Source organism: Stylophora pistillata, chromosome 3 (assembly GCF_964205215.1).
Source record: "Stylophora pistillata chromosome 3, jaStyPist1.2, whole genome shotgun sequence".
NCBI lineage: Eukaryota > Metazoa > Cnidaria > Anthozoa > Scleractinia > Pocilloporidae > Stylophora > Stylophora pistillata.
In genome coordinates, this window is record NC_142521.1 from 36,180,768 (window position 1) to 36,205,113 (window position 24,346).

Sequence of the window (24,346 nt, forward strand, 5' to 3'; positions counted from 1 at the left end):
AAGTGCAAATCATTTGTAGCCGTAGCGCGTCGTGGCGGCAACTTTTGAAGTGTTTGTAGAAATTTTTTCTAGGATATTGAGTATCTGACTGCCAGAGCGGCCAGCTGAGGTTTTTATGAAAAGTAATTGATTGGTTTCTTGTAAGATACAACTGAATTTTGAATGAATAATGAGAAATATTCTTCCTTCTTTGGAGCTCTTCTCCCATTTACGTTGGAAGCGTTTATAAAAAAGAAACAAACAAACTGTTATACTAAATCGCACACGGCTTCTTGTTGTCTTAACTTATTATCAAAGGGATACAGTATTTTCTTTATTGCTTGAACTTTAACCGGACCTATGTTCAGACAAAAGGGTGTATCGCCTGATTCCCGTCTTCTTGCTTTCAGTTCGCCCAACTTGATGTGTTTTATCCGATGTGATGTAGACGTTAGCGCATGTTTTGTGGAATAACTGATTGGTATTCTGAGATACTGCAACAGGTGACGGAGATGAACTCTATCTCTGGTCCGAAATGGAAAATGTTGTTCAAAATTGCACTAGTTTCCTAACTGAAGAGCTTAGAAGTAATTTTATGTCTTGCCGTGCCTAGGTACTGTACATATAATTTGTCACGCAATGTTCAACATGTACTCAGAGAGTCACGGAATGCTAAAACATCAGTATTTCACTGAATATTTCTCTTTCTTTTTATGACTTAAAGGGCCGTCTGTGGAATTTATAGCAAAAAAATTACTACCACAAGTAACAATGAGACATATTTTTAGAACATTAACACTTCCGGCTTGCGGTAAAAATTATCTTATCACGTGACTGACTTGCTTGAGTGGAATGCAGTAGCTGGGCAGTTTTCTTGTGAAATCAACAGTCCGGTGGAGTGAAGTTTCAGCTAAAGAATCCTTGTGTTTCCTTCTTTCATCTCGGCTCTGAACTTGTAATACAGTTCTTTATGTAAAGTAGATCTCACCAAGTCGAAGTTGTACAGCAGCTGTTGCTCAGTTTCATTAAACACCAACATCTGCAGTCGTCGAGTAGAGAGGAAACGGAGGTAAGGTTGTTGTCTGCTAACCTAAGCGAGCATGCATTTATTAGATTGTTTTACTGGATGTCCAAGGTTTCATACTCATGTATGTGCGAGTAATATGGCACAGTTTTATGGCTGCTTAGGTGAGTTTTGGAGATTGGCATTTACAACAGTTGTATAATGAATATGCTCGTTTTAGATTAGCAACCTTTGCATTGCTTGATCATGAAAGTGAAAGTTGCCTATCTCATCATGTTCCTGGTTATTTATAGGGAACTGCACCTATGAATTCTTTGTTTTCCCAGTATCTCATAATTGTTTTGTTGTCTATTTGTTTTATTTCATGTACTTGAGACTATTTCTTGAAAAATAGATGACTTTCGATTTTATCGGTATAACTGCGTGCATTCAAGACATCAATGTAAATGTATTGGATATTGTTATCAACAACAGTTTGCAAATTGAAAACTTGAATTACTACATTGAAAACCATCTCGGCCGGGAGATTTAGTCTTTATTCCAGTGAACTGAGGGGCTAAAGCCAAGACAATTCTGGAATATCGTGAATGCTGTAGAGTATTTTTTAATGTGACATGCATTTGCGATCAAGACTTTGCCGAGCTTCCTATACTAGCGGTTTTCGAATGAATCGTCTTTTTCTTCAAGTTAATTTTGATATTGCTGGCAATTAATTAAAAGTGCTATATTCTAATTTTTACCTTTTACTGCTGTAGATGCATTTTTGAATATAGTTGCTTTGACACTGTAGAGCACTCGGTTTGAATCTTAAAGTGGTGAGAGACTTCTGGGGCGGACCCAGGGGTGGTTCAGGTGGTTCGGTCGAACCCCCTAAATTTTCCCTCGTGACGCTGGAAATCATGTTTCCGAAGACCTAATTTTCAAAATCTTGGACCCCTCAGAAGGGGAACAATTCTCTGAACCCCCCTTGACTAAATCCTGGATCTGCCCCAGGACTTCTACATGTAGTTCCAATTTGCTCTTTAACCCTGAGCTGGGCAATGGCTTCACTGCAAACAGCTTTGCTTTGCCCAATATTTGTTAAAATTTCTCCTGTTCAGTTCACTCTACATCAAATGCAAGGGAGCATTAATTTTTAATTGAATCACGTCTGTCACTGTCTAACCCCTGTGAAATATTTGTTCTATTTCATTTTACCACTTTTATAAAATTCAGATTTTACTAGTGGACATCAGAGTATTGCAAAGAACAGTGTCTTTTCCAATCCCTATAAGCTTCTTCAGTGTTACTAATTTGACCTATTTTGAAATGCTCTCCTGGTTCTGTTTTTATTTCCTTGTCAACTCAGCTAGGTTGTAGAATTCATTTTTATATGGGTGCCAACTGTCAATTAAAGAATTGTGATTCGGTTGCCGTATGAAGCCATAATTTGGTTGCCTTTAAATCTCAGTGATTAAAAACTTGTTCTCTTTACTTGCAATACAAAAAATTTTTAAAGACCTGGACACTTTGCTGTAAACTATACCAACCAAAATAACCACCAACAAGATGGTGTGGGGGAATTCTGTTTTCCAAAATGGATCTCCCACAATGGGCTCTGTCGCATAATGTGTATCAGTAAAATTTTGATCAGCAAACGTGACAGATAATTTGCAACGCAACCAGAAAGAATATTGAAAGTTTTGAAGACCAACCCCTCAGGATTCAAATTGTGCAGAAGTTTTACTTGTGCAGTGGGATTTGATTTGTGATTAATTTGCTTGAAGAAAGGTTGTCCATTTTGTATTGTTGCACCCCAGGTGGTTTACAATTCAATCAAGCTAAGACAAATAGTGCATTAATTTTTGTTACCTTTCCACTGATATATAGTTTATGGTGGTTATATGCTTAAAATAGCATGTTGAGAATTGTCTTTTTGCAAAGAACACCCAACAAGGTCTACAGTATTTGTAATAAAGAACACTGCCAAAATGTTAAATACATGTAGATTGCCTACCAGCATTACTAACCCTAACATTATAGTTCCAAACATTCAATTTTCAGTAGTATTGTCAGCCAGCTCAAGTTGCAATTTTGCTCCTTGTCTCCATGAATGGTATTCATCCAATTGTTTTTCTGTTGAAATTGTGTTTGCAAAATTTTTATATTTGAATGGATTGTTAGTTTGTTTGTAACTTTTTTCATCATGTACAGTACCTGTAATTTTTTTTATTGGCACTAGTGGAGCTTTATTTTTTTGACAAATGACTCAGAAGTGAGGGCCTGTTTTAATTGCAAATCCATGTGTTCAGGAGCAAATGAACAAAAAGTTACAACTTAAAATTAATATCTGAACAACTCACTTGATATTTTTTTATGGTGCATGCATATTGAACTGTAAAATAATTGGTTAATCTACTTAACCCTTTACCAGCAGGCCACGCATACATGGTATTAATTACGACTATTGCTGTTATTTGTTTCTTGTTGAAATTAAGAGACCACATTATGTAAGTGTGTACATTGCAAGGCTGTTTGATGTGACACCTATTGCAGCCTAAAACACCCACAATGATTCCCGATTTCCATTGTAGTAAACCGTTCATATAACAACAAATCCCAAAACTCCAGCATTCTGCTCCAAGAGCATTACACTGAAAAAGTGTCGATCTTTTAAGATCAAAACTTGCTCAAGAAATCAAAAGTTTCCAATTAAAACACACCTCAGGGCCAGATCTTGCTGTTTGGCTGGAAAATGCCTTCTCACTTTATCCGTGCATCATACGTATCTAATACCGCAGTTCAAAATATATGAACTTCATATATCCAATGTATCTGATTTATCATCACGGGTTTATTACGAATCAACTCAACGGTCTGCTCCCAGTTGGCTTGTTAGCTCAATTGGTAGAGCGCTGCACTAGTATCGCAGAGGTCAGTGGTTCGAATCCCGTACAGGCCTGATTTTTTTCGGGTCTGATTTTCGTTACTGCATAAATTCTTCGTTTTCACGTTACTTCACGGCTAATTATGCAATGGCCTGTGAACCGGAAGTCGGCCATGCTGGTGGACAAGCGGCCGATCGCGTGGTGTCAAGACAAAGGGGATCAAGGTCAATTCAGGTCACGGTTGTCGAAGGTCTTTGTGTTTTAAGCACTTAATCAATGGGTTACATTTGTGCAGTGAAGAATTGCGGACACAACAGTGCAAGAGATAAAGAAAGATTTAAATTTTACCGGTTTCCTTCGATAATATTGAACAAGGGAGAAGAAATTCACAAATTGAGTAAAGCCCGAAGAAGACAGTGTTTCGCGAGTATTTACAGAAAGGAGTTTGACGACAACTGAGAGAGCTGAAAACCCTCGCGTCTCTAGCAATCACTTTATTTCTGGTAAGTAGATAACGTGAAATACTTTGGTAAAATTTTTAATCTCTTCTCGGGAATCAGTCCTCACTTCCACAAGGAATAAAATTGTCGACCGAACCAAATGATAGGGAATCACCTCGCGCACATGTTCGTACGTATGGTCTGTCATCTTTGAATTTGCGTGAATTATCAGGAGATAACCAAGTTATTTCTTACGAATTGTCCGAAAAAATGACCTAAATTAACGATTTGTTATCATTACATAGAAATTTTGTCAAAGAAATAGGACATTAATAAATGTTTACTTGTAGGAGAACGTGCTGAGCTCCAGGACCCCACCAACCATTACTGGGCACCTACCATAAATCTTGGTCACGACAAAATTAAAAATGTTTCCCTGGCAGTTGATCGAAATGCTCGCGCTCGAAAGAGGAATGAAATCAAGCGGAAATATTATGAGTTAACTTCCTTTAGTACTACCCAAGACAGCGGTGTGGAGGAGGGTTTACAATGCAGCGAGTTTGTCGAGACTGAAACACCTTGTGAGTGTACTTTGTCATGACCCAAATGCGGTCCTAATCGCACACTTGCTTACTTGTTTCAAGTTTCTTCGATGGAGGGTGTTGTGTGTTAACTAAAAATGTTGGCACTTGCATCTTGTCTTCTTGTTGTCACTGTGCCAGAATGCAAGTTTATATGGAATAATATTATCCCTTTCATTTCAATTAATTCAAATTGTAGACAGTATTGTATTTAGTAAGACAGATATGTTGGTAAACCCAACAGCAACCCAGTTTTTGGCCTTTCATTCTTGCCACCAACAAGCCTATGTTGGAATATTTATACAGCCATTACTAAATAAAATTATACACTTGACATATGATGCATCTATATTTTTCATGGGAGCACGCACAACCAATTTCACTTCAGGGTTATGTCCCATTGAGGATGGCACTTCAGGTTCATGTCCAATTGATGATGCCATTAACCTTGCTGACAACAGTGATTGTAATGATAATGATAAACATGACCAATCTTGCCAGACTGAAGTAAAGGTTTTGTCAGAGGGATGCTACCAGACTGACCTTGATATGGCTCAACTGGACAAACAGCAGATCTACTTGCAACCCATCACTGATGAGCTAAGCAGTACAAAGGGACAACTTCTGTCTCTTCAGTTAACTATGGAAAGCTTTACAAATAATGACAAAAAAACTAAGTTTTATACAGGAGTCCCCACATTTTCCCTTTTAATGCATGTTTTTAATATTATTGCTCCTAGCATAAAAGTAACCACCCAAAATGCACTTGGCCAGTTTCAAGAGTTTCTTTTAGTTTTAATTAGACTTAAACTCAATTCTCCATTGCAGGATTTAGCTTTTCGTTCCAATATATCTGTGCCAACCACATCAAGAATTTCATTTAGTGTCTATCAGACTAAAGTTTTTAATCCAGTGGCCAAAGCATGAGGAACTGCAAGCCACCATGCCAGCAGTTTTCCAACACAATTTTTGCAAGAGAGTTGCAGTCATCATTGACTGCTTTGAGATCTTTATGGAAAGACCATCTAGCCTAATTGTTGTGACCATCCAGGAACTGCCGGGCGGTGGCTTTGTCCCTTGTGGCTTTTCGGGTAGAAATAGGTTTTGGAAGAAAAACGTTTTTGAATCGATGTTTAAGGATTTTACAGTCAATAAATTACTTGGTTTGATTAATATTGGATTTAACGCTAATTGCTAGGGCAATGACCTGGTATAATTATAAACATAACAATACTATAAAGTTTCTTATTACACGACTTGGGAAGTCAAGAGGGCATATAACTAAAATCAACCAATCAAAATGCTTTCTTGGCGGTCAATATTCTCTCAGTATTGGACCGGGCACTGTCCAGAATGGTCCCAAATGATACTGCACTAGTGTCCCTTTGAACTTCAGTCGTGTAATAAATCTCTTATTAACCAAGCTTGCTCGGGACCATACTGGGAGATTATTGGCCCTCGGTCTTTTTTGTACGGACCTCACTGCGCTCGGTCCGTACTGTCAAGACCTCAGGCCAATATTCTCCCAGTACGGTCCTCGTGCTTGGTTAATAAGATATATTTTTTGGTGTAACACCACAAGGTGTTATCTCATTCATTTCAAAGGCATGGGGTGGGAGAGTGAGTGACAAATATCTCACAGAAAAGTCTGGTTTGTTGAGAAAGCTTTTACCTGGGGGACATAGTGCTTGCTGACAGGGGCTTTGATATTGCTGACCCTGTATCAAGCTCACCTTCATATACCAGCATTTACTAGAGGTAAGAAACAGTTGTCTGCAGAGGAAGTGGAGCAAACCAGAAAAATTGCTAATGTCCGAATCCACGTGGAAAGGGTGATTGGTCTTGTCCACAGAAAGTACACTATATTGCAAGAAATACTCCCTATTCAGCTGGTGACAGCTCGGCAAGGTGATGACTTGGCTCCAATAGACAAAATTGCAGTAACTTGCTGTGCCCTTACTAATATATCAGAGTGTCTGTGCCTTTTAATTAGAGTATTTGGACCCTTTGTGAGAGTATCAATATTGTATCAGGAATCATTGAGAAAATATGATGTTTAATTCAGCAACAATTTCCTCTTCAAGGGGTTTCTAAGTTAAGAAAAATAACTTTTAGGCCTAATCCATACCTTACAGTCAACGGAATTGAATTAAAATTTGTGTAGTTATTAATAATTATGGTGGTTCCTAATACTAATAAAACATTCAACCAACGATAAAAATGCCTAAAGGGTTAACATTTTTTGTATAGGTAGCTAAAAAAATGTTCCAGTTGTAATCAAAAGGTATCATAACAAATAAATGCAAGAACTGAATAACTTTGTACATCATGAACAACAACATTTCTTTATACCAGCAATTCCAAATTTTTGCACATCAATTTTATGGTGCACATGAAGGGCAAATCCATTCTCCATCAGGCTCTGTTCTAAGTCCCACACATGACTTATACGCTTTCATTTGCTGCCCGGGTATCCACGAGGTCTGGAGTACCAGATAATTCACAATGTCGGGATATTCCACGCTGGGATAATCCACTAAATCCTCGCTACACTCCGATTTTTTTAACGTGTATGGATCAAATCCACGAATAAGAACTTTTACTCGATACCTGGCCTAAGCAGAACCGGTAAGACTGCCATAATTCTTCGAAAAAGGAACACTTTCGCTCGAAGACGCGTCTACCGAAGCCATATTTACTTTAACACATGTTCACCAGCATGGCGGTCGCGACTTTCGTTACAAAATTTGGTCACGTGGCTGAAAACGAAGAATAGCGCTCTCTACTGCGAGGATCGTGCATCATACGTAAAGATCACCTTGTCATGTGATTCTATTAACTATGGTTCCCTCGCGGGATTAAAGGGTCGATGGCGTGAAGATTTAGCTAAAGAATCCTTGTATTTCGTTGTTTCAGCTTGGCTGGGAACTTGTAAAACAGTTCCTCATGTAAAGTTCATCTATCCAAATTTCAGTTGCACAACGGCCGTTGCTCAGTTTCAATAAACAAGCATCTGCAGTCGTCGAGTAAAGTGGAAAGAAAGGTATGTAATATTGTCTGCCAACTTGACCGAGCATGCATTGATTAGATGGTTTTACTGGATGTCTAAGATTTCTTAATCATATATGCTTGAGAAAATGTTAAATGGCACAGTTAATTAGCTTCTAGACTGAGTTTCGTAGATCGCTGTTAACAACAGTTGTTTACGTTCAAATTAGCTCCCTTTGCTTGATCATGAAAGTGAACTGGCTATCTCTCATCATGTTCTTGTTTATTTCGAGGGATTGTGTTGCAATCTATATGCCATAATTTGTATACTCAAATTAGATCGCTATTCCTGGTACGCACCATTCTTTTAGATTTATGTTTCTTTTTTAAATGTCTGAAGGGGCACATTGAGTTTGACGTCCTATCATATGTTAGCTTCAAATCATAGAAGTACGATATGAGGAATACAGAAGCCATACTTGCCAAGGGTCGTTTTAGAACCGATGCTTTAAATTCTCATTTTTTAATCGCATTGTGAATTTATGGAATGGCCTGCCTGTAGCTATTAGGACAATTGATCGAGTATCATTGTTTAGTAAGAAAGTGAATCAGTTTTATATCAGTATATTTAACTTAAGTGAGGATACATTTTTATAGTTTTTGATTACTTATTGTTGTTGCTATTTGTCTATGTTAGTGTTTCATTTGTTTTTTGTATTTTATCACAGGCAGTTTATTCAAAATAGAGTTCTAAAGTGTGACGTCACGTTGCCATGGCGCTGAAAAAGTCAGTTCTAAACAACTCGGACAATCTCTTGCGCGTGGGTCACGTAGTGCTTGTCTCTGCTTTGTCTTATAATTAAAACGTTTATTAACCTTGTGTTATATTACAAAAGAGGTCAAGAAGAAGAACACAGGGTCAAAATGTCAAATACTATTTGAAAATTATCGCTTTTTGTCGGAAGAAATTTATCGGAACGAACACAACAGCACAATGGTGTACTGCTTTGCTCCGACATGCAGTCATTCATCAGAAAGCCACACTTGCAAGTTCTTTGCATTTCCAAGCGATAAAAAGGAAAAAGACGAATACAAGCGATGGATCCGTCTGATAAGGTTTGTAAACGGCACTTGTAATTAGCGCTTTGCTCAAAAGAACATCTTAACATTTGCCATTTTTTTGCGAGTGTGCGATTTCCATCGATGAACAAGCGCATGTAGTGTCAAGTTTGTGGGTACTGAGTAGGTTTTTGTGTATTTGCTTTTCATTACATTTTAAATTTTGAAAAACCTCGAATACAACTGTGCTGAAAGAATATGTGTTTGTCTGAACGCCACTGTGCTAACATGTGCTTACTTTCAAAACTTAAAATTTCTCGGTGCCCATACTGAGTCATATATTTCAATGTTGTTTGTGCTATGAAATGCATATGGCTTACTGATTTATTTAATATATTTTTAAGAGCTTCTGGACTTCAGGAGTTAGCTGAAAGTTTGAAACGAATTTTGAGCAATTTCAATCTTTACAAGTGTTTAGGATTAAGTTCTGTTATCTGTTTTTTTGAAATAGGAGGAAAGACAGAGAACCAAGCAAGCATTCTAGAGTGTGCAGTTGTCATTTTGTGGATGGAGATAAATTAAATGGGCCCACAATTTACGAAAGAAATCGAGATAAGATATTTCCTGGTGAAGGAGGACCACCAAAGAAAAAGAGAAAAGTAACAGCTAAACAGAAGACGGTGCAGGAAATGGTGGCTGAGGCAATCACAACATCTGAGCAGCAGTCCACTAATAATGACACTGATGATACCAAACAAGAAAGTTGCAACAAGACAACAAATGAGATAATACTGGAGGCAGAATTAAATCAAGCCAGGGAGGAACTTCAGGACCTGCAAGAAAAAGAAAGCTACACACAAAAACACTACTCAGCTTCTGGATTGAGTGTAGAGGTTCTTAGAATGGAAACAGGGCTTCCAACAAAAGAAGTTTTTAACATTGTAGTACTTCATGCCTTGAGATTCAAAGATTTTATTGTTTATTATTCTGGTTGGAAAGTAGAGTCCATTAATTTTGAGGACCAGATTTTCATTACTTTAATGAAACTAAGACAAAATTATACCAACTTGCACCTCTCCCAGCTTTTCAGTTGCAGTGTTGCAACAATAGCTAATATTGTCACCACTTTTGTCCATGTTTTGCATTCCATATTATTTCATGACATCATGACAACCATTCCGTCCAGGCAAAAAAATGTGTTATGTGCACCATCTTCTTTTTCAGAGTTTACTTCTTGTAGAATTGTCATTGATTGTACCGATGTGGAGATCGCAGCCCCGGGGTTAATGAGTTTGCAAAATGCCACTTATTCAAGCTACAGGGGTATGAACTCATTTAAAGTAATTGTCGGGGTTGCACCAAATGCAGTAATAACTTTTGTTAGCAAATTGTACCCTCGGTCCATTTCTGATAAAGCCATAGTACAACAGTCAGGTCTGTTGAACCATCTTGTTCCAGGGGATATGGTTTTGGCCGACAAAGGCTTTCTTATCCAAGACATCTTGCCCAATAATGTTTCTCTTAACATTCCACCTTTTTTGAATAATGGTGTTTTCACTGAAAGCGAAGCAAGGAAAACAAAATCCATTGCCAGAGCAAGGATCCATGTAGAGAGGGCAAATGCAAGGTTAAAGGATTTCAAAATTTTAACTTTCATCCCATATTATTTAAGATGTTATGCTGATGTTATTTTTCAGTTATGTGCTGCACTGGTAAATTTACAATTTCCACTTATCAAAGAGGGGTGTGAGGGGGCAGAGTTTGAGTGATCTGAGTACAAAAAGGATGTTTGGCTGTTATCAGTAAACAAATATAATGGTCATCATATGATAGAACTGAGTCAATCGAATAACTTTTTTCAATTATGTTAATATATAAACAAAGTCAGAATGCCATTATATTTTGTAAGACATTTAGTAGAAATAATAAAGATCAACACAACCTGCACTCTTTGTTACTCAAATTTACAATCTTATGTTTATCTCTTTAAAATTTGGCCCAATAGTCCAATACATTTACCAAATCTTTGCTGGTGACACTGACATTGCTCGAGAAAAGTTACAGCCAGAGACAGTACAACCAATACTCTCAGGTGAAAAGCCTTGCACGCATGTCTGTTTAAGGAAATAAAATTACAATGCACCTTCCACTATCTTGGGAAAAATGTGTTTAAAATAGAATTCTTTCAAGACTGGAATATTTGCATCCCAGGTTTCATCTTGCTCTATTTTGACAACAGCCACGTCCTTAGAAGTCCAAACAACAAAGTAGCAAAACTTTCGCTGTGTAAAAAAGATTTCACCCTGTACCTGGTCCCAATAGACATGGTCCTTCTTTAACACATATCCATTTCCATCCTGTGCTTTTTTTAAGCAAAATGTTGGTGAAGTAGCAATGGCTTCTTCAATTGTTAGGTTCCTTTCAGTGTAAGGACACTTAGCTTCTAGGACGGTTTCATCATCTACAATTCCATCCGGAGAGGCCCCAAGGATTCCAGAAGCATCCAACCAAATACCAGTTTCCTGGACGGTTTTCCCTGTCAACATAGTGAATGCTTTGAGTGCTTCCTGTTCATTGTTCACACCCCATTGTACAGCCTTAACTCCAGACAAATCGTATTCTCCAAGAAGGCCCTTCAAGAGAGACTGGGTCACCCGTTTGGCCTTCAAAATGCAACCAAAGTTACTTGCTGTTAATCTGCCCCTTCTAGCTAAATGCCAAGTTGGGTTGTTTCTCTGTCCAATGGTAATGTCACTTATTTTTAAGATGTACTCATCAGGAATCTTTGCCTGTCTTACTAGGCAATCAATTTGTTGCTGTGATCCTTGTAATTTAAGAAATTCTTCCGAGTAAATGATATCCTCTATTGTCGGTATGGGAAGGTTACTAACAGTAGCTGGTTCAGGGCTCATAAGCCAACAAAGGCCAGTAAATCTTCCATACTCCTGTAGGTCTCTGTAAAGGGAAGACCGATCAGATTGAGTAGGGTTTCTTGATAAGCAGCAATACTGTTTTGTGGGAGGAAACATTTCTTCGACGGATTGCCAAGAGAGCGGTGTATTTGCTTTGCGTTTCTTCCAATTGCATTCAACATCTGTCCGGCTGACGTTGTAGATGCCGTGAATGAAAAGTGTAGCCGCGTGGCTGCACTTAAACTTCCCCCTTGGACACTCGCACTCACTTGATCTTATAGCATTCTCGCTATCTAAGTAAACCTAGCAAATCGGAAAAAAAAAGACGCGTGAGGACATGAAAAGCAACTGTCAAAGACTTCTAAATACATGAAGACTCCAAACGAACGAACAGTTCCATGCCTCGATTGAACTAACACATCGATATACATCGAACGACCTTAACAACAAAGTGGATCAACGCTAAAGTTTGCGCGTCTAGTTATTCCACGATTAAATTATCATGGAAAAGAACTGCTATTAACTTAAAAATCTCACTGAGAAGCATTTCAAAGCAACAAATAAGCTTAAATGACAAGCCGCATCTGCAGTGAGTATTCTGGAACCATTTCCACTCACCGTGACTTTGTAGACTTTGTTTCGCATGCTGGCGTGCACTTCTCCTCGTAAAATACCCTGACTATAATTAAATGACTCCACATGGCCTGATTTGTAGTGGTTTTCACCCTTCGTAATTGACTTCTGCTCTTCTCCGAAGAAAGAAATGAGCGACGAGATAGAGAGGGCCGACATTTTGCATGGCGTCGGTCACGTTTTGGGCCTTTGTTTGGAACTGAGTTTTTTAGCACCATGGTAACGTGACGTCACGGCTTTAGAACTCTATAAGGAATCTAGAATTCTGTATAAACTACCCTGCTGGCAGAGGCGTTTATTTGTTAACTTCCCCTACGGTCCACATAAAAATAAAGTCCTCTGCACTCGGCCTGTTAAATCTTCTTCGAGCATGCGCAACCTGTTGCTTAGAAACAAATTAGTTCCCGGTAGTATTCGGCTGATTGTGGGCTCACAATTGGTCTTGCTATATAGCTAAATAGGATGCATGCACATAAAAACGTGTTTAAAACAGGTTCTGACTGGTTTTGCAAATCAGATTTTCCACAAACTTGGATAATTCCCAGGCACATGCTTGAAGAAGATTTAACAGGCCGAGCACAGAGGACTTTATTTTTACGTGGACGGTAAGGGAAGTTAACAAATAAACGCCTCTGCCAGCCGGGTATGTATAAACTGGCCTCATTACTCAGATATCTCTTTTTTATACTTGTATAAATATTTGACTCCTTGTTTTTGCTTTGATTATCTCTGTAATTGAATTTGAGTAAATAAATAAATAAAAATTAATAGTTTACCCAGCATCTCATTGTTATTTGTTTTTTCGTTTGTTTTGTTCCATAAATTATATTTGAGACTGTTTCTTTAAAATCGATGAACTTTGAATTTATTGGTTACTGGATGCGAACACATCAATTTAACGTAAAGGATAATTATTCTTATCGAAAAATGAAAGCTTAAAGTTAGCAGGATTAAAAGAATCTGAGCCTTAACGATGAGTTTCATCTAGTAGAGTGATATGTTAAAGTTAATGCACTTGATTGTGAATTACTTCAGGGATCTTACTTTCTGATATGAGTGCCTTGGAGGTTTTTTTTATGCATAACTAACAGCTTTTGCATTCTTAATTGTCATTGATTGTCGTTGATTGAATCATCCTTTAGGGGTTCTTAGCTGTCATTCACCTTAGCACCAATTACAGTTGATTGAATCATCTTTCGCTGAGGGTTAATTTTGATATATTAGATTTGCTGGTTGTTGTTTCAAATATCATTGTAATGATGCTGAAGAGTACAAAGTTTGAATCCTTACATGGTGAGAGACTTCTACGTCTCATCCTAAATGCATTCTCAATCTCTGAGCTCTGAGGCTTCACTCTAAACAATTTTCCTTCGCTCACTAATTGTTCAAATGTCTTGTTCATTCTACATCAAAATATACAAGGGAGTATTAATTTGTGATTGAATCTTTCTTATCAGGCTTTATACCCTATATGGTATTTATTTTCAATTTACCACGTTTATGATTTTATTATTACTTATGGACTTGGAAGTTTGTCAGTTTATTTTAGGGTACCATGTCATGTCTCATGCCAATAAGTGTCTTGTGACTAATCTGAGCTACTTTTTTTGTTTTCATTCCATTGTAAACTCAGTGTAGAACTAGTTTTTTAATCACTTGGGTGTTAATTTTATGAATCAAGCATTGCCAAATGGAGCAGTGCAGTAATTGGGTTCCGCCTAAAAGTACTTTAAGGACATTGCTTGTTGCCATTTACTTTCTGGTTGTATGGAAGCAATTTGAAGGAAGGGGGGGAGGTAACTGTTGATATTAACCTAATACCAATTTAACCAATCCTTTTCTTATGACTATTAAAATGGTGGTCAAACTAAAGAGAAGTTGAGGACCCTAACAATTTATACATCCATATTCTGTGGAACAACAAAGAAATATAAAATGAGAGTAAAAGTGTTTTTATTAAAAAAAACTTCTTTGATAGAAATATTAGATACACCACTGATGTGCTTTTATCATGACCTCTCAAATATAGAGTCTTTTGATGTTGTCAGTGATGCAGGAATGAAGAGTGATTTTTTTAGTATGGAAAGGTCCAAGGCATGCAATCAGTGCATTTAAAACTGCATTCTATTATACACCCAACTTCAAGGATATCCTTGATCTGGAAAATTTCAAATGTCATGACTGTTATTAGTTTTTTTTACAAAAGAAAAATAAGAAAGACCAAGTAAACAGGCTAAGGACGGAGAAGAATTTGATTTAAAACAAAAGCAAGTTTTGGAGGCATCCTGGTGCCACTGAAGGCTGCAAATGAATCCTATTTATATGTTTGCTCCTTTAGAACAAAGTGTTTAAAAACTCTATTATATAAACAAAGGAATTACTTTAAGAAATACTGGTAGGCTATTTTTCTAACCCCAACTACTTCTTCTGTTATCAGACCACAGAAATGATATTTTGTATTTTTTTATGAGTGTCTTTTTTTTTTCCAATCTGTTTTTGGAATGGAGTCTATGACAAAATATTAATTAAACTTAATAGTAAGGAACATCGTACTTGTGGACTTGTCAGTAGAAAGAAACAAAACCATATTTGAACCACTTTAAGTAATGTTGTTAACTTAACATCAAACTGAAAAGCATATTTCCTTTAAATCTAACAAGAATGAATTATGTACAAAATTGAATAGTCCATTTTACAGTTGTGTGCTTGGTTGCCAAGGGTGACCTTGTTATGATACAAACCTTGCTGCATTTCAAATGTAAATCACTTTGTTATCATGCTAACTAGATACAGGTCTCTATCATGACAAGGTCACCTTCAGCCTCACTCCAAATCAAAGGTTTGGTAACTAAGTACACAACTGTAAAATGGCCTATTAAATATGTTTGAAGAATGTTTGAGAAAGGAAATCTTTTTAACAACAATTTGAATTTGATAACTTAAAGCTTCATTTGGTACAATAAGTTATCTTAATGATTCATGTACCTTTGTGAACTGTATCCATAATTAAAGTTAGTTTTTAATTTGTAGTTTATTAATATACTTTAGTAATTGTGCATGTAAACAATCATGTGATTGATATGAGCACGATCCTTCGCAGTAAAGCACTATTTGAGCAATAGTGAAAATCAGACCTGAAAAAAATTTCAGGCCTGTACGGGATTCGAACCACTGACCTCTGCGATACTAGTGCAGCGCTCTACCAATTGAGCTAACAAGCCAACTGGGAGCAGGCCATCAAATTAATTCGATATAAACCTGTAGATGATAAATCAAACAACAACAAACATATGAAACATATGTGTGAACTGCGGTTATGAGACGTATATGAGCACGATCCTTTGCAGTAAAGCACTATTTGAGCAATAGCAGTTAGCTAGTTAATTAAATATTGTTAAATTGTAAACATGATTGAGGAAGATGGTAATTATAAAAACAAAAAAAAAGAAATTTTTAGTCACACTGTGATTCTGCTGGTTGCATGCTTGAACCTGTTCCTTACTGTATTTTTCCATTTTATCTTAACTTTATAGAATTATTTTCTGATATATATTTCATAGTTATACAGTGTATGCAGGTGGGTGAAAATAATGTATACACATCTAAATGGCAATCATTTTTTGTTGTAATGAACTTTTATAAACAGAGATCCATTGAAAAACACCCGGACTGTGAGAGACAACTCTGTATGAACATTGCTGTGAATATTGAGTAAGTTTTGAACATCCTCATCACTGTATTAATTTTTTTAAGTTATGTTTTCTATTGATTGTAGAATTTTTGTTTTGCTCACTATTTCTAGTTTGTGACAACTGAGGTAGAAGCCTGTATTTGATTTTGCATCCAAAATTCAAGTACACTTAAAACTCCTTTCAGATGAAGAGCTTAAAACCATTTTCTTTTCTATGTGTGCATTTATGTGTACTGTAGTCACTCCAGATTGATATGTTGATCCATATGTGGTTTGCCTTCTTAAGGCTAAGTTCCAGAATATTCTGAGTTCCATTTGAGTACCATAATCCAACAGCTACAGGCTTCATGACACCTAGGTGTACAGACGAAACAGTTCCTTTTCCCACAGCTGGTTGAATTTCATTGCTGTCCAGCAGATTAATCACCACCCAGTAGATTGGTGTGAACACAATCAGCCACACAGTCTACTGAGTAGTGGTTTATCTAGTGGATGGTATTATTGATTCAATTCAGAGGAAAACAAGTACCTGAGAGTTTAATTCAACTGCTGTTATCATCTCAGAGGAGAAGCAACTTGAAAGGTGAGTGTTAATCTATTGACATCAATGCTCATGTACATATGAAATTAGATGCTGATCACTCTTAGGGTTTAAAGGGTGAATATGTGGTTCCAGAAAATATCCATACCCCCCACAGGGGCCTTTTTTGATTTGCACCCCCCACCCCTCAGGATTTTCCATTCCAGGGAGTATCACTGATTATGTACAACCAACTTTATGATGCTTTCAATTCTAACTTCTCTCTGAATATGTCCAGGTTCTTGAGAGGCCATTCTTGTTGCACTTCTTTGCTTAAGATTGTGGATGATTGGAGACTGGCTCTTGACTCTAAGAAAGTACATGTAACTGGAACTATTGCCATTTACCTTTCTAAAGCATTTGATTTGATATGTCACAATCTACTATAGGCTAAACTGCAGGCCTATGGTCTGAATTACGATGCTATTGCCATCTTTCAATCATACTTGACTGATCGTCAACAAAGGGTCAAGTTTCATGGCATAAAATTATTCTCTGAATGGCGTCCAATCAAATGCAGCGTACCTGAAGGCAGTCCACTTGGTCCCTTGTTATTTAAAATTTTTTCTCAATGACCTAAAGTTTGCCAGACAAATCTCTTCTCTGCGTCTGATTATGCTGATGATACTACAACTTATGCATCTAATTCTGACATCAACACCCCTGGAAACCTGGCTAATCCTGGACCTTGGCATCCTGGTCACCTGGTTTCCTCAAAATTGTCTCATTGTTAACAGTTTTTAAACTCAAGGTATGATACTTGGTAGTCACATTTATGTCCCTGAATTCTTCATTGGTGACTCTAAGGTGGAATTGCATGTCAAACTCACTTAAAATTCTTGGGGTGACTATTGATGACAAACTGACTTACAATGAGCACATATCTGACATGCTTAAGAAAGTCTATGCCAAGATCGGTGCTCTAAGATGACTCAAAAGACTGATGCCTCACAGTGTGTCTCTAACACTTTACAAGGCCTACCTGCTTCCTCACTTGGATAACTCAGTCCACTACTTATTGGAATGAATAAAACTTTAAGCTCTAAACTAGAGTCAGTCAACAAATATGCACTTAAAACTTTACTAAATCTAGGCGGCAATCTTGATTATGATACTATCTTATCCTTGAGTGATATCCAGTCTCTTGAACAAAGACGCTATAATAGTTCTCTTATTTTATTGTACAAGTGCAGGAACTCTAATGGTCCAGAGTACTTAAAAACTTCTTCCAAATTTCCCAAACCAGATATAACTTAAGAAGTAGGGGTGGTGATATAAAAAATCAAATAATATAAGTGAGTTCATTTGTAAGCTCAAGGCTTTTGATTTCAGCACATTAGGACCCAGCTGTCAATACAACTCTTGTCTGTAGTTTTTATCGTTTATTTGTACATGTTTTTCTCATATTTCCCTTCTTACCACTATACATTCAATTTAACTTTAACTGATTTTTTTATCCTCGTATTTATAGCATTATTTGTACATAGTTTCTATAGTCTTCCGTTTTATACATGAGCCTCTGGCTCAGGCAACCGGGTAACCATGCCTCACATAAACACAATAAACTTGATTGATTGATTGATTGATTGACTGACTGACTGACTGACTCACTGACTGACTGATTGATTGATTGATTGATTGATTGATTGATTGACTGAAGAACATCTGAGTTCTACTCTGTAAACGAGACTGAAGTGGTACTTTTGGAGTGGGTGCACTATTATAATGCTTTTGGCTAAGGTTATCTCTTATTTATGTTTGTTATCTGTAATGGCAGTAATCTTTTCTTATGTATGGAGGAGATACTCAGATAGAGGTAAAATCTTGTGCAACCAAACACTGATACAAGGCACCTATTCTCTATCTGTATATATCTCTGCTCTGTCTGAGTCCTTGTTCAACTTTGCAAAGCCACAGTCTACCAGCTTGAAGTAAAACTGCACCCAGGGCACAGTTGCTTTTCAATTTTTTCCTTTTCATCTACCCAGCAGAGTAGTGGTGGCTCAGAAATCATCTCGCTGTATTTGTGAAAGCTTTCTTCATGGATTTGACAATTAAGTGAGCTTAATTGGTTGAAGGCTCCTTGGAGATTCTGACATATCAGAAAAAACTATCCAAGACAAACTTGCCCAGATAGTTGATCATTCCAAGCAATCTTAGAATGTGAGTTTCACTAGGTGGCATAATGACAACTGGGTAATAGCCTTGACCTTGGCCAGATTTGATAGCCAGTAAGGGTACCTCAGAAGTCAAAATGTGTCTGCAGTATTGAGCCTCTGCTTCTTAAACATGAACTTGTCTTTGTTGGTTTGTTGGTTTTTTTTCCTGTTCACTTACTTTTGGCAATTTTGTTCATTCTTTCATTATTTTTTAAACCTTCTTCATCAGCACCACCAGCTTTTTTCCAAAAAGTTGTAAGCTTTTGGTGTCACTCTCTCCAGTCCTTCAATGAGTCTATCAAAATGCTTTTGAGTAAGTTCTATGCACTTGATATTTCAGAAGGCAATTTGAGCCTTATTTATTTGCAAAATGAGATGTGTTACATTGTTAGATTACTTGGGTCTTCATCAAGTTTCTCTTGCTTGAACCTATCACTTTCCAAGTCTTGATGGGAGATTATCAAAATGACTGTAGTTCAAAAGCAAAGTTTTGGTACTTTGATTTTCTATTGTAATCCTTCAAGTGACTTCAGAAATGAATGAACTTTTACAGCTGCATCAATTCAAAGCTGAGGAAAGAGGCAAGATGTTATGCTGGGCACAGGTTATCAAGCTCAAATAATAATTATGGTAAACTATACATTACCTTTTGATACTTTGCATAATTCAATTTTCCCTTTTTTTCTTTTCCAGAAGCTGATTGACAATGTCAGTAACTGTGAGAACTGAAGAGAGTAGTTCAAAGAACAGTTACAGTGACCCACCAAAGATCAGTATTAATCTTCCAGAGATAAGTGAACTAACACAGACTTTTAAAGATTGGAAAGATGTTGAACTCCCAATTGACATTCTGTTGTTAACAGTGAAGGACTGTGAGTTCTTAAGTTGCTACTATTACATTGTTGATCCATTCACAAGCTATTGTAAAGGGCTTGGTCATGTATACTTTGGCAGCATTGGTGAAGATCAAGATGTTAAACTGAAAGTTGCTTTGATGAGATGCTCAGAGGGTTCTAAAGCTCCTGGTGGTTCTTTGACTGTTGTAAAAAATGCTGTCACCCAGTTGAGACCAAAGGCTGTCTTTTCTGTGGGCCACTGTAGTGGTATGAATCAGGAAACAACAAAGCTGGGGGATGTGGTTCTATCAGAAAAACTCACCACCTATTCCTATCAGAAGTTTACAAAGGATCGCATGGAATTTTGTGGGGTCACAGCTCCTGTCAGCAAAGACATTGCTGATCTCATTAAATGTGCAGGTTTTGGTTGGAATCCACCCCTAGAATATCCTAAAGAAAGAAAAGTTGAAGTCCACCGTGGTGAGATTTTGAGTGGTTCTGAACTTGTACAAGCTGAGAGGCGCAATGGCCAACTTGTGAAGTCATTTCCTGGAGCAATTGCAATTGAAACAGAAGGGGAGGGTGAGATCTCTTTCTGTTTGAAGTAAATGTTACTGACAGTATAATGACAGACATAAAGGGATATAATTTAATCATTGAAAAGAGAGTTTTTACTTTAATAATATCAGTTGTAGAAAAAACCAGGAAAGATTTATTACTCGACGTTTCGGGGTCATCGTGACTCCATTATCAAGAGACTAGTTTAAAAACATGCAAATAAGGAAAGGTACAAGAATAACACTACCACCTCCAGCACAATAGTGAAATGCCTGAACGCTTGATCGAGCAATTCAACGTCATCACGAAATGTAACGGCAAATTTGATTGCCTTGTTAATGAAATGTTGTATATTCGCATGCGTAAGCCAACACTGAACGTGCAAACGGATTCCATCCGCGCCAAGGTGTTTGTTTAAGCCGTTCAGTCTAATTTATGCTATTCTTGTACCTTTCCTTATTTGCATGTTTTTAAACTAGTCTCTTGATAATGGAGTCACGATGACCCCGAAACGTCGAGTAATAAATCTTTCCTGGTTTTTTCTATGCCTTTGCTTTAGCAAATCCCTGCTGATCAAATATCAGTTGTGGAGGGTAAATTTTCCTGCTGGTGATGAGAGATGCACTGGCTTGATTGTCAACTTACTGGACTTCAGGTCAAGAGGTCTGGGGTCAAGACTTGGGCTGAACTCATGTCTCATAGTTTTGACTGGGATGCTTTACTCTCACAATATGTCTCTACACCCAGACTGAGTAGAGATGCCAATACTGATGAACAAACTAGCATTTCATGTACATGTAGAGAGAGTAAGAGTTACAGTTTTAGTATCCCAATGGTGTGGAAACTGAGAGAAGTTCTTGCTGGAGGGACTAACTCTGCAGCATTATATATGCAGGGTGACTTTCCAAAATATGTCTCCAGTTTCCTACAAATCTTTGATAACAAAGGTAAAGGTAAAAAGCAATAGATGTTGGGGCAAAGTTGTTGTGGTATTTATGAAAGCTTCTCATTTCTTGTCTCAGGAGTTTACAGTGCAGCACATGATCTGAAAATGGAGTGGGTTGTCGTCAAGGGTATTTCAGGTTACGCAGATGGATCTGAAGTAAAAGAAAGCTGGAAAACATTCGCCAGTGTCACAGCAGCCTCTCTTGTTGTCAGCATTCTAAATAAATGCAGCATTTTTGATGATTGGCCACATTACAAAGGTAAACAGATTAGCATTACTTTATTTCATGGTTACAGTTTATTTGCCTGCAGTTACTAGCTGTTCTTGTATGCTGTTTAGTTTTGCTTTTAAATGAATTTGCTGGAACCGAATCACCAAAGTCTCTACCTAAACTGAATTAAAAACATGATTAATGATTTATCATCATGTGCTGATCAATGAGAACAGCTCTTGGATCAGAAATGTTACATGTTTGTCAGCAATTTTCACTTGCTTTGTTGATAGATGTTCTGCTGAGTTAGCAAAAGCTGACAAATTAAATAATGACGTTTACCTCAACTCAACATACAGGAGCTCTAAGTTATCTGTGCGGGTTATCCATGCGGGTTATTCTCGGTGTGGGTTATTATCCATGCGGGCTATTATCCGTGCGGGTTATTATCCGTGCGGGTTATTATCCTTGCGGGTTATTATCCTTGTGGGTTATTGTCCGTGCGGGTTATTGTCCGTGTGGGTTATTGTCCGTGCGGGTTATTATCCTTGCGGGTTATTATCCGTGCGGGTTATTATCCGTGCGGGTTATTATCCGTGCTGGTTATTATCCGTGCTGGTTATTATCCGTGCGGGTTATTATCTGTGCAGGTTATTATCCGTGCGGGTTATTATCCGTGCGGATTTTGAATCTGCTCAAGATTGATGGTGGAATGCTTTTAAACTTTTTGAAAAATTTTGTCCCCCGGGAAAGGAGACCTCTGACCCCCATAATTCAACTGTAGAATCATGTAGACATTTACATGTAGAATCTCCTGCGTTGTAAGCTCCCCTGCTGCACCCCCATGATATAAACCACACACCATCCACATTTCTCTGTGCGGTCACACTAAGGGCGAACTCTCAAAAGGTGAGTTTTAGAAACTCTTTACGGTGGCTATTTTATGTTATCAACTGAGTTGATGAAACCAAATTATCATTGATGACATAAAGACAGTAAAGTGCTATATTACTTACATCACTTGAGCCACTGTCATTGTCTACAAATTCACAGTATGTCCGTTAAGACTTCCAAGAGTAGTAATTTTGGCCCAATTACAGCATGGTGCTTCTCCTTAGTGTAAGGAAAATGTTGAATTTCTAGGCAGAGGTAGAAGAGATTAAATGCATGGCACCAACTCCTCACTTACGTAGATTTGCATTTGTAGAAATCTTCCACCCACATTTGTTTCAGCAAATAGCTTAGCAAGCAAGGTTAGGACACAGTTTTAGAATGATGGTGGTTTGAACTAAATGTAGTGCTATGTACTTTTCCTAACCTCACGAGGTTGTCTAACTGCTGTCTGTTTGGTTTTGTGTTCTTGAAGATAATTCAACTGACAGACAACTTTCAGCACCGAGTAAAGACGTTCCGGTACAGCCATCCTCTTCTAGTGCCCAGTCTTCCCATCAGTCACAAGCCTCGTCTGACAAAATAGCAGGTATATATTTGAATGAAGAGTCTTTTAGACCAATTATAGCATAGGCTGCAGTTTTATAAGTTTTAACAGACTGCATTTAAAATTCAGCATTTAAAAATGTTGAATTTCTCGGGCAGAGGTAAGGAGAATCACACACGTGTTAAATTCCTCCCAGTTCTGCATTTGTATAACCTCTACAGCGACACTGATTTAATAATAGAGCTTTCCAGTCAAGGTTAGGACTCAGTGTTCAAATATCAGTAGTTTAAACCACTTGTGGTGGCATGTTCCGTCGGTCCCAAACGGTATGTGGCTTCGTAAACTCTTTCTATTTGGTTTTGTTTCCTTAAAGATATTTTAACTGATGGACAACATGTTTAGTTACAGTACTTATTTTTACAAGGTGGAAAGACAAAGTCACCAAGCGGGTCAATGGACAAGGACAAAAAGCACTCAAAGTTGAAAGGTACTTTTTTTATTGCAGGGACTTCAGAATTCAAGGATTGCACAGTTTCTATAAGGTTTAACGTTTTCCATGATTTTGTTTTTTAAAGATAAAGTTTTGCAGTGAACCATATCACTTTACACAGATCAAAGTCAGTATAATCCTTATTAGATTTTGCATTAATTCATTTTCGTGCACCAGAACATAAAGCTCACCATCAGATGAATTACCCGCCCTGTTCGTGAAATGAGCCCGCACTCCTCATTTTCACGGGAGAATCTAAGACTATACTGGAGAATGCGGTGCAAATGGAGTCAAAGAATAAAACAGTGTAGTGCTCAGATCAATAGAAAAGTAGAATAATATGATGAATGACAATATTAATAATTCTATTTTATATGAAGCTAAATAACTAAAGTTATACACACAGAACATAATACTTTTGACTTTAAGCTGTCATTCATGCTATATGTGTCTGCTCCGAAGTTGGCGTGTTTCTCGCTGACTTCCTCTTGGCAGATTGTGTAAAAAAATTGGGTTAATTCATGCTTTCTGCCTTCATGCCTTCTGCATAATTGTACATGTACAATTGAACTGTCTTTCGTGCTTAATTACTTTACTTAATTTTTGCCAGGTGGAAAGAGGAAGTCATCAAGCGAGTCACTGAACCAGGACAAACAGCGCTCAAAGCTGAAAGGTGCTTATCGCATAGGACTTCAGTTTATAACTTTTAGAATCTGCATTCAGCTTCTGAGTTTCAGACAGGAGGCTTCAAGGATTGCGCAGTTTCTAGAAGATTTAAGGGTTTCCCTAATTTGTTTTTCTAAAAATAAAGTTGTACGGTAAATTCTTTCACTTGTCACACATCAAAACAGTGTTTTCCTTATTAGATTTTGCATTGGTTCAGTCTCGCGTACCGGAACAGTAGGCTCACCATAGGACATTACCCGCCGCTGTTCATGAAATGAGCTCACACTC

At 37.5% G+C, this 24,346-nt stretch overlaps 2 protein-coding genes and 1 pseudogene across 3 annotated transcripts in view; 2 read left to right on the forward strand and 1 right to left on the reverse strand.

Annotated features, from left to right (window-relative positions):
* Window positions 1–842: 842 nt before the first annotated feature.
* LOC148735870 (NLR family CARD domain-containing protein 4-like) overlaps window positions 843–24,346 on the forward strand; it is a 30,775-nt pseudogene continuing 7,271 nt past the window's right edge. Inside the window, exons 1-8 of the transcript XR_015998561.1 lie at window positions 843–1,048; window positions 7,808–7,934; window positions 16,130–16,757; window positions 19,607–20,331; window positions 21,330–21,512; window positions 22,831–22,944; window positions 23,327–23,389; window positions 24,003–24,065. The product of XR_015998561.1 is annotated as an NLR family CARD domain-containing protein 4-like (transcript). The remainder of the gene's footprint in view (window positions 1,049–7,807; window positions 7,935–16,129; window positions 16,758–19,606; window positions 20,332–21,329; window positions 21,513–22,830; window positions 22,945–23,326; window positions 23,390–24,002; window positions 24,066–24,346) is intronic.
* LOC148735871 (uncharacterized) lies at window positions 7,929–10,885 on the forward strand. Its single transcript, XM_088752707.1, has 2 exons — window positions 7,929–8,995; window positions 9,450–10,885. The coding sequence occupies exons 1-2, from the start codon at window positions 8,874–8,876 to the stop codon at window positions 10,705–10,707; spliced, it is 1,380 nt and encodes a 459-aa protein (XP_088608833.1). The 5' UTR covers window positions 7,929–8,873; the 3' UTR covers window positions 10,708–10,885.
* LOC148735872 (uncharacterized) lies at window positions 10,788–12,730 on the reverse strand. Its single transcript, XM_088752710.1, has 2 exons — window positions 12,469–12,730; window positions 10,788–12,153 (listed from the first exon to the last, which is right to left on the reverse strand). Exons 1-2 carry the CDS (start codon window positions 12,640–12,642, stop codon window positions 11,071–11,073), a joined length of 1,257 nt encoding a protein of 418 aa, XP_088608836.1. The 5' UTR covers window positions 12,643–12,730; the 3' UTR covers window positions 10,788–11,070.